General features: G+C 37.4%; 1 protein-coding gene across 9 annotated transcripts in view; it reads left to right on the top strand.

Annotated features, from left to right (window-relative positions):
• ICA1 (islet cell autoantigen 1) overlaps positions 1-16,103 on the top strand; it is a 131,089-nt gene that overhangs the window by 16,138 nt on the left and 98,848 nt on the right. For 4 of the 9 annotated variants that reach the window (XM_090287183.1, XM_090287182.1, XM_090287187.1 and 1 more), the window contains exons 2-4: positions 5,793-5,891; positions 8,604-8,769; positions 12,365-12,437. In XM_090287183.1, coding sequence (XP_090143309.1) covers positions 5,875-5,891; positions 8,604-8,769; positions 12,365-12,437 — 256 coding nt within the window. In that variant the 5' untranslated portion in view covers positions 5,793-5,874. The remainder of the gene's footprint in view (positions 1-5,792; positions 5,892-8,603; positions 8,770-12,364; positions 12,438-16,103) is intronic. The other 5 variants (XM_090287184.1, XM_090287189.1, XM_090287185.1 and 2 more) reach the window with 3 other exon arrangements.

The following is a 16,103-nucleotide window of genomic DNA, read 5'->3' on the forward strand; positions in this document are numbered from 1 at the left end:
GGCTAACTATATTTCTGCTGCTCAATAGTCATATGTGGCTGGTGGCTACTATATTGTACAACATAATCTTAGGTTATTTGTTTCATAAAAAAATTTTAAAGTTGGTGTCATTCTTTAAAATAATGTTTATATAGCCTTCTAGATTTTTTAACTGCATCCCAATTATAAAATACAGTTTTGAAATGTAATTTAATCCTATCATTTAATAATGTTCTGTGCTGGCAGTTGAAAGATCTAATATTTCTTTACAGAAATGATTGAGACCTTTGTCTGAAAAGGGCATTCCTTCTTGTCACCTTTTGAGGTTAAGCTTTTAGAGAAAAAGCCACCATAAATTGTAGAGATTAAGGTCTATGTGTTAAATGCTAATGGACATTTGAAAGTTACATAAACCAACCTAAATAAAATTAAAGGTGACTATATTTTATACAGCAAGTTTTTTAAATTAATCTTTTCTTCAGCAAAAATAACCTGTTTGTTCTGTGTGTATTTCCAGTCTCATAATCCATTTTACATTATTTGCTCTTGTAGATGTCTTTGAAGTTTGCTGTTTTCACATGTCAGCCCTTTGCTATTATTGCCGTGTTTTTTTGTTTGTTTGTTTGTTTGTTTTTTTGTAGCAGAAAATTCACCCTTGAATATTCTTTGTAAGGAGGGCTTTAGTTAGAGAAAGAAGGGCAAGCAAGACAGAGACTATGCCCCTTGTGAGCCATCTAAGTTTTGTGTGGTTTATTTTGTTTTTTGGTTTGTTTCGTGGGGACAGAGTATTTTTAAGTAATATTAATGTTAAGGAGGAAGACCTTTTGGAGAATATTTTGGCTATACCTTTTCAGTTTCTTAGAATATGTGATACTATGTTTGATATTTTCCTTTGAGAAACATCCCTTAGAATAGAGGAAGAAACTGAGGAGAGTAGCAGGAGTGATTAGGGTTTCAGTCTCAGTGTTCTTCCTTATGCACTTGATCTTTAACCCAATCTTGGACACATTTTCTGCACTTTAGTAACCCCAGTTTCCTCATCTTTAAAAAGATGTCTTCATCATCTCTAAACTTCCTCTTATATGTAAATGTCTCTGAAAGTAATTAAAATTAGCTTTGTAGTTTTGGTGACTGTGGGTATTTTAGATGTCAGCTAGCCTACTCTACCATTTTACGGCAAAGCAAAGTAAGGCCGGATAGGTGGAGTGGCTTGGAGGGACAGAAGTTTGCGGGATGGTCATGGATTCACTGGCTTTTATTTTATATGGAGCAACATATTGGGAGACAAGTTATATTGGCATTAAAATATTTACTTTAGGAATATGATTTTAATAGGTGTAGGGTGCCATTAAGCTTAATTAATGTCTCTGTAATACCTTAGCTGTTTCAGTATGTGAATGAAACGATCATTTTAAATTCTAATTTTTAACAATGACTTGCATGTGTAGGGTTTAAATACAAAGTATCCATCTTTTAGCTGCCTTGAATAAAGTTAGAATTCTGTTTTCTTCTTGTAAGATTTGCTGACTCAGAGTTAAAGCAGGGCTCCCAAAATTAAAGCATGATCATGTTTCACTTTTACTTGTGAATTTATAAAATGCCAAAAATCATTTGTATGAGACACAAAACTCAACTAGAAACAGAATCCATTTAAAATTATATGGAATACTGACGTGACCATACCCTTAAAATCTGAAAAGAAAAGCTATGTGATATCTGAGAGATGCGAAAAGCATAAAAGAGTATTAAAATTACATTACTTTAGTGCTTAGCTTTTGACAGGATGGAAGATAATTTAACTTCCCACCCTCCATAGGCAACTCTCCCTCTTTCAATTATGTGAATATGATCTGATGAACCAGTATTTTAAATAATAAGTGTAGTTAATTATATCTGTAGAATTGTTTCATCTTTTTCTCTGTTTCTACTGAAACTGTTTTTATACTTATACTCTAAACACACTTATGGGAAATTATAAAAATCATTGTTGACATAAGAGAAAGTGAAAAATACTTTGAGGAAAAGAAATGTACAAACATTATTTTATAACTCAGTGCCCAGAACCACTGACAAGTTTGTATTTCTTCTGTTCACCAGGCAAGCCATCAGGAGCCTGCACGGAACCTCTGGCTCTGAAATGGACTGGTTTTGTCCTTCAGACTCCTAGTGACCTCTCTTGACCATAGGTCCCCATTGTAAAAGGAAGGGGCTTCATTTGATTGTCTTAGTTTCCTCTGGGCTCTAAATTATATGTCTTACAAAGTTCTGAGATTGCACCAGAGAAAAACAAAATGTTGAAAACTGGTAATGTTTCTAACTGAAGTTAATCTCTGTAATAACAGAAATATGGAACTAGCAGAAAATTATATAAATAAGTATTATTCAATGGGAAGCTAAATCTAAAAGACATCCACAGGCTTATGGGTACTCAAAGATGAACTCTCTAGACGTTCACTATATGTGAAATAAACAGAATTGAGTGTCTACCCTCCATTGGCTACAGAATATAGTTAAATACTGAAAATGACAAAAGGTGACCTCAGAGATTGGCCCCTTCTTTCTTTAAGTTATGGGAATGCACATCTGCTTATGGTTGGTTGTTTGCACACACCATGCAGTTCTACCGTGGGAGAATTTGCTCATTGCTTTCCCTCTGCCTGGAATAATACCCACCACTGCTCCCCTTACCACAGACACATAGGCACACAGTGCACTCTTAACCTTCACATGGACAGACACTACTTATTCTTAGACACTGAGCCCAAAGGCCATGGAGGAATCTAGCTCTGTGCCCTCGCCTCTCTGTTCCTCTAACCTTGGGTGCCTTCCTCTGTCATGGCACTGATTGCACGTTACAGGTGACAAATCACAGGTAGCCCTCGGCATTCCCTGACTTCAGGTTCTCCTTTCCATTTATACACAAATATCCCCAAAAGTCTGTGGCATGGAATGAAGCATAATTTTACTGAGGATTAATTTTAAAGTTATTCTGTATTTCATCAAATATAAGACACCATTGTTCATGAGATCTTTTACCATTTTATATTCCATGAAAAAAAATGTGAAACAGTTGACAAAGTATCAACTGCAGAATGCATCCCAGGTTCAGCAATGTTGGGAATGAGCAATTTTTCTGTGAGATGATTGAAATATACCAGTTCACTCAAATAATGCTGTAAGAGTCTGTTCTGTCTTCTTAAAAACTGTTTCTTTTTCTTTTTTTAATTTATTTTTAGAAAGAGTGGGAAGAAGGGAGAAAGATGGAAACATCAATGTGAAAGGGAGACATTGATTGGTTGCCTCTTGTAGGCGCCCCAACCAGGGACCAAACACACAACCCAGGCATGTGCCCTGTTAATTGAACCAGCAACCCCTTGCTTTGTAAGACAATGCCCAACCCACTGAGCCATGCCAGTCAGGGCAAAAGTGTGTTTCTTATGGGGAAAAAAATAGTCCACTTCACAAAGAAAGCTAAATGTGGTGTGCACAACAAAATTGAAGAGCTCTAAGATAGTCACAATTTTTAGTTAGAATATAGAAAGCTTGAATAAATTAGAGAGGAAAACGACAAATTTGGCAGTGCCTCTGATCTGCAATTCAAGAGAATCTACCTTATGTTCAGTACAGATATGATAAAAAGGGATTCTGGACTCAGTTTCAGCTAGTACTCCAACTAACAGAAAAACTGCTCAGTGCTGGAAGAGAAAAATCTACTGCTAATGTTGGAAAGGTAATTAATTTAAACACAAAACTACTTAAGCAATAGGACACAGGACGTGTGGTTCAGGAGGAAGCTTATTGAAATACTGTTGAAAGTTGAGAGTAGTGATATGGTGCAATATAGCTATTTGATCTTACCTTTACTCTGAGGAAGGGTTGGCTCAAGGATCTTCGGATCCTTGCATTATCCAAATGTAATCAACGCTGCCATTAGCTAGCTCCATAAGCTCATAGAAAAGGGTTCTGGGCCAGAACAAATGTTGAGTGTTGCTGCAGGCGGCCTATATGGAAGGAAAATACTTTTCCATATTCTACCTCCAAGGAGGAAAAGTCAGTATCAAGGTTTAGGGCAGCCAAGGACAGACTGACTTCTTTCTTTGTAGCAATGCATTAAACTGTTTTTTAAATCAAGACTTGCTTTAGCATGTTTTGAACCTAGCAGAAATGGAAAAAATATTTTGGGGGTATTTTGAAAAAAACATCTGCCTATGTATTGGCCATCACAAGACAAATGCTGCATGATTCCATGGAAGTATCTAGATAGTCCAACTCAGAAAGTAAAATGGTGCTTACTAGGGGTTGGGGGAGGAGGGAATGGGAAATTGTTCAGTGGGTATAAAGTGTCAGTTGTGCAAGATGAAGAAGTTCTGGAGATCTGTTGTACAACAATGCTAAAGTTAACCATATTATGCTATACACTAAAAAATTGTTAAGAGAATAAAGTTATTTTTTTTTACCACCATAAAAATATTAAACAGAAAGCACTAACTATCCTAATAGTTCCTGGTGAAATCAACTGATGGCAAGAGTATAATAATTTCATTTCTTTGAACAATATCTTTTTATGAGAAATTTTGTTGGAAGTTTTTAACTAAATAAAGCAAATATGTGCTTGCTGTGAAGCTTTGTGGGTGGCTCGTGGCCTCTCCGCGATTGACTGAGCAGAGGGCAAGGCTTACTCATCATGAATGTCATTTCCAAAGCAACTGGTCCAAGAACCTGGATGCTCTCCAGTAGGAAGAGAGATGCTGTTTCCGGGATGCTATCATTCCAGTGGCTCTGGGCACTAAGAAAGAAGCCTGGAATTTCAACACCTCAATTTAGTTCCCTCAACACATTTTTAAAAGCCTGGGAAACTTCAGTCATTTCAGGGGTACCAGTTGTCAGGACCCTCTCTAAGGCAAACGGAGACGATTGCATTGATTTTGTTGGAGTGGCCAGAAGCATTCATACACTGAACATTCACTCTGGCAGCCAGCAATCTGTGTCTGGCCAGAGGCCATCTCTTTAAGTAGTGAGCTCACCACCCTTTCCAGTAACTGGTAGTTAAGCGAGGCTGGGTTGATTGGTTCTGCCCCTCCCTGTTGGTTGCCTAGTAGTTTCCATGAGTGGGGCAAACGGAGTGAGGGGCAGAAATATCAAGTGACTCCCATATTTATGAATGAGATGAGAATAAAATGTGAGGCTGGTGGAAACTGAAATAAACACAGTTTCCTCCTTTTTGCCCTTCTTGGTATCTCATTCTAGCCAATCAACTTTTTGTTTGTTGTTTTTGCAATGGACTGGTTCGTTTTTTAGAATTACTGATTATGAAATATTTCAAATCTCTAAAGAGGCATACAGATGCAGTATCCTCGCAGCCTTGTTTAACAAAGAGAACACTGCACGTACACTTGAAGTCCCTGCGTACACCTCTCAAATCATATCCCCCACCCCCCACTGCAGTGGTAACTGTTATCTGGAATTTAGTGTTCTTCATTGCTAAGCAACTCTTTGTGCCTTCACTACACAGTATTTCTATACTTTAATAATATATAGTATTGCTTTGTATGTTATGGTCTCATTTTATATAGTCTTTTACAGCCTTCTCTTTTTCACTCAACCTGCTTGTTCATTTCTGAAACTTTATTGGGATATTTCTTCCAGTGCTACTGGGCCAACCTATTCTTGACACCAGTGTACAGTATTCTTGACACTGGTGTTGGGCCCCTAAAATACAGCTAGAAATGGCTTAGATTGGAATTTTTATGTGTCAAATTAACATATAATTATAATATAGTGTGTAACTGTTAAACATATTTGTTTTATTTCAGGTTATAATATAACTTATCCTCTCATGCTTTTTTCCTGCCCCTTCTACCCAAATCATCAGCAATAGAAAAAGAAGAAGAAAACATGTCAGGACACAAATGGTAAGTAATCTGTTGTCTTTTCTGAGTTGGGAGAAGGTTAATGAAAGAGGAAAGCACATGGTTAATATTCAATAAATGTCTATTGAATAGAAAAATCAAGAGTCACATTAGAAATGAACAACCCATTAGGCCCTATCCAATGCCAAGTACAGTCAAGTTCAATATCCGTATTAAATGTAATATGGAAGGAGGATGTATGTCTGCCACACTTTGAGTGGTAGTAACCAAAAATATAAGTTCTTATCTAATAAGTATTCTCTAATAAATTTATTTATATATAACTTTTCTCTTGAGAATCAAATGTTGGCTTTTCTTACCACCATTTCTTCAACTGTAGTGAGTTGATACATTTTTTATCACTATCTTGTTTACAACTTCTAATATTAGAGTTATAAGGGAATTCTATATAGGGAAGTGATAAAATAATGAACACAAACTGAAGACTCGTTAATTTATACTCGTGACTTCAACCTTCATGAACATTCAAAAGCCAATCACTATTGGAATTAATGATGCTGAATAAAATAGATGCGGTAATCAACTGGCATTGTTAGCACCAACATTCATGTGCCTATAACACATCTAAGCAGCATGGTTAACATCTTATAAATTTCAGATCTGTTTTAAGCAGTGTATCTGAATCCTTTTGAACTTTTGACCCATCAGGCAAGCAGATCTTTGTCATGTTCTACAACCTTTAATTTGTATCATGAAAAATGTGGTGCATATTTTTATCATCAAATGCACAATTAATTATAACAAAGAATATACTCTTTAATCCCTCCTCTCTCAGTAGAGAGTTTTAAAAGGGAATGAATAAATGGCTAAGGGATTTCGTTTCCCTGAGCATCCCCGCTTGACAGCGTTCTAACCAAGAGTTGTCAGACTGTTTTTTTTAATTGTTCCATCATGCCTTGTTAAGACAAGGGGATGGTTCCATCCTGTGACCCTCCTAATGTGACCTTCCCTAAGCAGCAGGCTTGGGGAAGTATGTAGTCACTTGTATAAGACCAGGGATCCCCAAGAAGTGGCTCTTCTCCAAAGTCTTTTTCCCAGTTACACTGCCACTTTGTTGCTTGCTGCTAAAATACAAGGACTGCAGACACCATTGAAATGAGCACTGGACTGGGATTCAGAGGCCTGGATTTTACTTCTGTGTGACTTTAGACAAGATTCTTAACCTTTTAAAACCTAAGACTCCTCACTTGTTACATGACTGGGGCTGGGAATGAGGCATTCATTTCACTAGATCTCTAAAGTCGCTTTTGTTTTTTTCAAAATAGAATTTCTTTTTCTGTTAATCCATGACCTTGGGGGTGGGGAGCAGAGATAATAATACAAATAAGTCCATCCAATTTCCCTGAGATAACCAGTTTGGGGGTTGGGGTATATCCTTCCAGTCTATTAATGTACAATCTCTATAGAGAGATTATCTTTTACATATAACTTATAGTTATTTTCATCTTTTTAATTATATAAGCTCATAAGAGAACTTCTAAATAATGCAGAAACCATGAAAGTCCCTCTAATCCTACTTCTCTCTTCTGAAGATAACCATTGCTAAGAAAGTCATTTGAAATCCCTTATGACTTTAAGAATAAAAATGTGACTTGAAAATAGTAAATGTTATCTGACAGGAGATTATCTGTCATCAGGTTTTGAGATACAGGTATTTTGATATGATGGTGTAAAGCAGCTCACAGTTTAGGACACAGCCTGGCATGATTTGAGTGGGAGTAGCACAGGGTGGAATGTGATGCATGTGTGTACAGGAGAGGCGTGTGGGCCTTTGGAGCAGGACCCTAGGCGGGAGGAGGGTGTAGACATATGGGGAGGGATGGAGCGCCAACTGCAAACTGCCTGTCAGTTTTTGAGGGACTCTGGTCACTTCACTGAATTCCATTTCATTCTCAATTGTTTTCTAACTTCTTACATACTTTTTGTTCTCCGCTATCTTCTTCCTGAAGAATGTAAAGTATTTATGCCTTTATATTTAAGAAATTAAAGTTTCAATATCAGAACTCTGTAACAGATTTTTTAAATGTTTTTAAATTTTATTTGACTTGGTAAGAAATCTACCCTCTTAACTTTTTAAGTGGACAATGCAGTGTTGTTAACTCTAGGCACTATATCTCTAGAATTTATTCATCAGGCATAATTGAAACTTTATGGCCATTGGTGAGCAATTTCCCATTTCTGCTCACCCCATTCAGCCATCCAACCCCTTGTAGCCACCACTCTACTCTCTGATTCTATGAGTTTGACTATTTTTAGGTACCTCTGTGACAGATTTGAAGCATGTTGTTTTTTAGCCCCTTATCTCTGCTTTTCCGCCATCGCTTCAGGGGTGGAGAGGACACTGGTGTCCGGCTTTATCTCTGGCTCATGGGTTACTTGAGCCAGTCACTCTGCCTGGCTTGGTCTCACTTTCCCCACTTCTAAAAGGGGTGTGTCCTCTCTGTTGATATTTAAATTCTCTCCAAGGTTGAGTTTCTTGATTTCCTGCAAAAGTTGTTTTATTTCTTCACTAACTTTTAAGGTTTTGGAGCCAGAGCTGATTAACTTTTTTGGTATAATCACCACAAAAGAAAGTATTTATATGATGATTGATGCTGTAAATGTAAAATATAATGTTTAGATAAGTTTGTTCACACTGAAATATCTCAGTTGTTGAGACAGTCTTGAATGAAATAGCTCTTTACATGTGTTTAGCAGCTATCCCTGGGACTTACAGGATCGGTACACTCAGGACAAGTCAGTTGTGAATAAGATGCAGCAGAAGTACTGGGAAACAAAGCAGGCCTTCATCAAAGCCACCGGGAAGAAGGAGGATGAGCACGTTGTGGCCTCTGACGCAGACCTGGATGCTAAGCTGGAGGTGAGCCCCTGGTTTCTCTCTGTCCCAGCACAGCTGCCTTGCTGGGGACATGGGCCTAGACCAGACTCATCTGAGCAAGCATAGGTGTACGGTACTCTCTCACTTATCATGGGTATTACGTTCTAGATGACCACCCTGCAATAGGTGAAAATCTGCAAAGCAGGAACCTTACATTTATTTTAGTATTTATATATATTTTAAGACTTTATAAACCCTTCCCACATACTTAGAAACTGTTCCCAGTCCCTTATTAACCTTTTCCACACTTTTATAAACACTACTTATGTTCTTAAACATATTCTACACTCTTAAACCTATGTAACTTTAACAACATATGTATACAGTACCGCAAAATCCTGCGATATAGCGGAAAATCTGCGATAAATAATTAAACATAATATTTTTAAAATCCCGTGATACAGTGAGGCCATGATTAGTGAACCGTGATATAGAGAGGGACTACTGTACCTTGTATTTGAAAATTGATTGTAAACAACCAGTTCATGAGGAAAATCTAGGATCAGATCAATTCAATCCAAGCCTATATATATTTTTAAAAACCTGCAAATTTTCATGTAACTACCCATATGCCTCCATTCGTTTTCTGTTTTTTGCACTTAGTTGAAATGCACGGCATGTGATAAATTCTCAGTAAATGCTGAAAAACATTAATGCAATTAAAGAACCATTGTTAGTGATATCAACACTAGGGTCTGGCAAATGATTACATTTAGAAAAATAAAAAAGGATGACAGCAAAAGATCCTGAAAAGTAGTCTGGTACACTTGGTGGTCTACCCTGGAAAATTCTAGAATGAATTACCTAAGCAAATACTTAGACTAGTTAATAATACAGTATGCTGAATTCGTATCTGGTTGATCCTGGAATACTAATATAACTAGTAGCAGGTCCACTAACCCTCTGTCTTCCTGGACATTCTGCCAATAGTTTAGATTAAAATTTAAAAAGCATGCTTCTGGGAATGATAGGGCACTGAGAAGAAAAATATGCTACAGGCCCTGAAAAGAATTAACAGTGTTCTCCAGATTTAATATATATGCTAAAATTAATGAGCTGAACATTTAATGAGACTAACACAAAAAGCTCAAGATTTCCAAAAGCTTTCCAAGAAGAGTGGCCAGGATGGTGGAAACCATGGTTATACTGTAAGAGAGAGAGAGGTTTAAGGGGGGGACAGATTAGTAGTCAATTGTATAGGAAGGTCTGTCATGTGGAAGAGGGGGAATTCTTTCTGTGCGTCTGAGAGTAGAACCAGACCCAGGGCCGCTATTCATAGTCTTCACCTCTCCTGAAATTATCTCGCATTGGTTTGCCTATGCTTCCTCTCCTAGGAGGTGCAACTCCATGTCAGTCTATTCACCGTTATATCCTCAGCCAGTCATACAGTACACGTCCCGAAACTATTAACCAAATAAGCGCACATGTTAACTCAATGAATATTAACTCCCAACCATCCCCCTGTCACTAGAATTGTTCAAATAGAAGCTGGGTTTGGCAGGGATGTCCGTATGGAGATTTCTCCAATGGAGAAAAGTACCCCCGAAGGTATCTATTCTGATTTTTGTATTCTAAATACAGTTGAAATGTTTATAAGTTGCTTATGCTTTTCACATCTTACAGCTTTGTTTCTCTTCCTAACACCCTAGTAAATATAAGCCTCATTCAAAAAGGAATTTAACATGTTATTAGTACATTAAATGCAATACAGCAATTTTATATTTATATTTAGACTCTTGCAGTAGCATTTTTACTGAATCAACTATACTTTTATCAAAATAGCTGCTGTCCTAGGTACAGGACATCCAAAGTACTTAGCTGTGACTAATAATTTTACACATGATAGAGATTTCTGTTGCAGAAATGTTAATACTGATGTTGATATTTATAGAGGGACTGGATTCCATCAATCAAACATACAAAAACAGTGTGCAGACCATTTTGATGTGGTTTTACACTGTTATCCATATAGGGCAAGCTATCTATAAAATAAGAACTTTTATTCTGCAGGCCCAAGAAAGCCATGTGCCAAGCTGAAATAATGGTCAGATTTCATTATAATCTTTTGGGAGGTTGATGTAGAAATATTGCCCTAAGTTTAAATATTTGTCCAAATTTCTTGTTAATAAAATAATTTTTCTCAAAAATAGCTCTCAAGTACAAGCACAAGCAACACTAACCCGACAGATGGTGGAAGTGTTTCTTATCTTATTTTGGGTGTGGTTACAAGAGCGTGTACAGTTGTGAAACCCACAGAACTAACACTGCAGGGGTGTGCATTTTATTGCATTTAATTTGTGCCTCAGTTTTTAAGATGTGAATCATGACAACAGATCCTGAACACACTTTTTGAATTTCCTTGTGTTGGTGGTTCATGACCCGGAATATTAATATCAAGAATTTGTGAAGGAACAGATTCAGACTGCTGTTTCCTATTTTGTTTTATGGTAAACGGGTCATTGTTTGTTCACTTGTTTGTTTTTTCTAAACAGATAGAGGATGCATTATAATGAAATGACATTTAGTAAAATGTATGTTCTTTGTATCCACATGTTATCATAGTAAGCATTCCTGGGAATAGTTTTAATCTTTTAAGTATACACATATGCCTCCCTTTTTATTGATTTGGTCATATGTGTTATGAATCAGATTACCTGTTTTGACTAAAATAGTGAATTGCTTTCTAACACCAGGACATAATTGCTACCTCACCAGGACCAGTAAGCTCGGGGGGACAGAAAAAAAGCCTTTTGCCCTGGCACATTGGGTGGCTCTTCAGAGGCAGAATGTTGTCTTCCAGGTTTTCTAACTGATACCAACCCTGGCCTCTGAGTTGGTGGAGAAAGTGTGAAGTGTCTGTCTTCTCTTGAGCTGTCTCAGCTTCTGATGCAAAGACCAGGTCCACCATGAGTTAAAAGCCCCCCCACCTGCTTTTCCCTTAATTCCCTCTGTTATGGCTATAGCATGATGTTTGGTTTCTTTGCTGTATATTTTATGAACTCATTGGGCAAATAAGGAGTGATGGGGCTGCTAGGTGAACTCCATTTTACCAGATGCCTGCTACACAGACAAACATTCAGCTGATTGATTTTTGTTTGCTTTATAAGAAGTTGGTATAGCATGTCATAAAAAACATTAGGATCACAACCTAAGCTAATTTCTGTTTTAAATATGATGCTTAATTGACAGATTCTCCATTAAAAAAAAAAAAAGACGGCAAGTGGTAAAAGAAATAAATTAGATTATGAATGAATATTGGGTCTCCGGTTTACCAAGTCCTCTAATTGGGCCCTTCACTTAGGATTTCTGTTTCTCAGCTATTATTTCAATTGTCTGGAGGAAATTATTGTTCTGCAGATCTTAATTTAGATGCAGAGATGATGAATTTCAATAACTACAGAACAATAGGAGCATTTTAGAAGGCTTTGGTTGCAGTTTCTGTAACACCAAGCACACTCAGACCTGTGATCTTGTTTTTAGTGGGCAAATCAAACAGTTCAGTTATGTTCAGTGTAATTATTTTTTTATTTCACTGCTATCTGTTTTATTTAGTATTTTGTTTGTATTTTTATTACAGCTGTTTCACTCAATTCAGAGGACCTGTTTGGACTTGTCTAAAGCAATTGTACTCTATCAAAAGAGAATATGTTGTAAGTATACCTTAAGTATGAATATTGATCAGTTAGACAGTAAGAAATAAGATATTTTGCCTTACTGCATCATTGCATATGTTTAGGAAGTACGACAAAGAAACAGCTAGTTAGGAGGGTTTGTCTTTGCTCTTTAAGTGGAGGGGAGGAAGATCTTTAATAATTTTATCAGAAATCCTTTATGTAAGCTGTTTATCTTTCAATGCAAGTACTGTAATAAAAGGATGTTGTATTGGGTCTCCCATGATTAAGTACATGCCATTTATTTTTCTAATTAAAAAAAAAGTTTTCTCAGTTTTTATATCTTGGGATTTGAAAAAGATTTTTTTTTAATTGCCCTGGCTCTCTTATTTCTAATGTGGTTCTTTTTAAAATGGCCAGATAGAGAGAGAAGGCACATACATTGATAATGTTTTAGTGACAGCGTCCCTCAATATTTTTATGTTGAATGTTGAGTTATTAAGGAACAAGACTTTTCTATGGTGATCCAGTCCTAAAATCATTATTGACAAAGTCATCTCTGAAATGGTAAATATCAAGTTGTATGTCAGTCTGTTTATTTTGTAGGTGATTTAATAGCACAATTTTTATATTTCTGAGACTAAATGGGAAGTTTTTCTGTTTCTGACTGCTGCCAACCTTGTTTCCAATAATCATAAATTAACAATTGGTCACTTTTCTTCATTAGTAATCTTTCATTAAGACTATTTGGGGTTAAGTACAAAATCCTAGGACTTCCAGGTAGAATTCTGTCAATGATCTATGTCACTATTTGCTAAGTGTCTGAGCTAAGACTTTTCCAGGGCTCTAGCTCCATAGTCTTGAGAAGAGAGGAAATCAGGAGACATGACACACATACCCCCACCACTTCACTGTACACATTCAGTCCATCTCAATGCCAGGCCCATTGTGTCGCCTAACTCGCCTTCAGGTCCTCCTTGGTGTCTGCATCTTCACTGCCACTACCCTAGCTCAGGTAACACCAGCCTTCTCTCAATACTCTGCATTGGCTTCCCCACCAGCTTCCCCACCTCCACTCCTGCCTCCTCCAGTCCATTGTCTTCACTGCAGTCAGAGAGCCACCCGGTCACTCTCCCGGAGCTCCCAGAGGTCAAAGCTGGGCAATCTGAGCAACAAAATAAATAATGATTGTATTGGATTATTACCCGTAAAGTAAAATAACTATACATCAAGTCTATGTGCAGATAAAAAAACAAGGAGAGACAGGTCTTCCTGATAAAATAACTCCAGTTAATAAATAGAGAAAGAATGAGGGAGCCATGAAATCATCATGACGCAAATACCACAGTAAGGATTGTGATGGATGCACTGAAAGACAGTGTAATTTGTGAATGAAAATTTGAGGAGAAGCTAGATGTTTGCATGGTCTTGTGTATCCCCCTCCCAAGATTTTTCATAATTACAAAGAGGGAAAACCATAATTTTATAGTAGAGAAAACCAGCAGACAGCACCTGCAGAAGTGACCGAGCTGAGCACCACCAAAGATGATGTGTGTTGATGGCGTCCAGCCTCAACCCCATGCCTGCTACCTGTGGGGTTTATTTCCTAAAAAATCTGTAACCCCAGTCTAATCTGAGAAACCAGACAAACCCATACTGAGGGAAATTTTACACAATACCTGACAAGTACCTTTAAAGGGGCATTGGGGTCATGAAAGACAAGAAAGACAGAGAATTGTCACAGATTGAAGGAGACTAAGGAGACTTGACAACTCAGTGCAATGTGGGATCCTGGACTGGATCCTTGAACAGAAAAACGTTAATGGAAAAACTAGTAAGATTCAAATGAGGTTGTGGGTCAGTTGGCAGCATTGCACCTGCGTTCATTTCCTAGCTGTGAGCATTGTGCCGTGATGTTACGTACGGTGCTCGCGTTAGAGGAAGCTGGCCCAGGGTGTACAGGAGCTCTGTATTACACTTAAGAGTTTTTCTATAAGCCCAAATTTATCTCAAAATTAAAAGTTTTTAAACACATACATTGGGACATATTGCTTCTCTACTGAAAAGCCTCCAGTAGAACTTATTATAAGATCCAGACTTCCATAGCATGGCTTATAAATTCCTACATGCTCAGGCCCAGCTCTCCCTTCCGACCACTTTTGTCCTTACCGACTATGTGACCTGAGGCCTTTTTTACTCTACGTGGAGTGTCCCTGCCCTAATCACCTCAAGAGTGGCCCCTTCCTGTCATTGGGAGCTCACCTCTGTGGTCACCTGCTCAGAGGTACCTTCCTTGAACCACCAGTCAAAAGCAGCTACTAATCTCTCTTACTCTCTCTGATATTGAGTTAGTGATTACATATTTTTTTAAGTTTCTGTCTCCTGCTGTTTGAATGTAAGCTTCATTAGAGCAGGTACCTCGAGCGTCTATAAATTAATTCACGTTGTGCTGAGTGAATTAATGCTGCCAAGCTAATTGCTTTTATATTATTGTTCTTTAGTTGCCTTTTGGGGGCACATTTAGAAATCTAATCAGCAATGAAATAGGAATAGGTTTTTATTTGTCTCTGAATTTTTAAATGCCAGTTAAGTGAAGACTTGTATAAACTCATGAGTTATCTATTGCCTTAGAAGAATTTTGAATGTCTGTAAGTTAATTTCAGTATTTGAATTTTTAAAATTAACATTAAGAAGTGAAAAATTAACATCTCAGAAAATGAGGGCCATCACTAAGTAATCCAAGCTGGAGTCTGATGGCTCAGACTTTTTCCATCACCCTCCGAGCAGCACTATCAATTAATCAGAGTCTAACTCTTAAATTGAAACCTATTTACTCCCCCCACCCCAAATTCAATCCTCAAGTACACAAAGTAATCAAAAATTATTTTTAAAATGCTTCAACCTACTTAGGCTTATTTAGGAAAGAGTCGATTTCATGTAATCGTTCAGGTTCCATGAATTGATTTCTTCCTGGCCTTCATCTGAATATGTTCTTGTACATGTGACTTGAGGCTTTAAGGTTAAAAAAAGGCAACAGTAGCCTCATACTATTATGAACAAAAATGTGAAATTGTTCTCCACAGAGAAAGATTCATGGTGGGATTGAGTGAGTCTCACATTAGAATTGAAAACAAGAAGGAATGAAAGGTATTATAAAAAACAAAACTTATAATTATAGGACCTTTATAAAGCTACACAGAACCATGGCAGAAATATCAAATAAGTGTTTAAAGTGAAACAAAGTACACATGGGTAACAGGGGAAAACTATAGCTAATTCAATTTTACAAGCATTTACCTGAGGAATCTATAGTTTGCATGAGGTTCCTGTCCCAAGAAAGCTTACAGTCTCATGGGAAATACTCTAATACCAGATGCTCAGAGGACATTGCTGTCATGGAGAAATAGGGATCAACTACTTCACAGAGGAAGTAGCTGTTGAGCTGGACTTTGACCGATGAACTTGACTTTGAGAGACAGAAGAGGAAGGAGGACAGTCATTCATTCATCTCTCAGGAAGAATGGGTTCTTAAAGCCTCTTCTCTGGAATGTGTAGAGTGAACCACAATCACAACTTAATAAGGAAGCAGTAGAGAGTTTAACCTTCACCTTTGGATTTGTGGTTCCTGTCTCACATTCTGTACCCATTGTTGGAGAGGTTGTGTCAGGAACGGGGTACATTCTCAAAGAAATCTGGATGGTTCAT

Source organism: Furipterus horrens, unplaced genomic scaffold (assembly GCF_987537825.1).
Source record: "Furipterus horrens unplaced genomic scaffold, mFurHor1.1.pri manual_scaffold_9, whole genome shotgun sequence".
Taxonomy (NCBI): Eukaryota; Metazoa; Chordata; class Mammalia; order Chiroptera; family Furipteridae; genus Furipterus; species Furipterus horrens.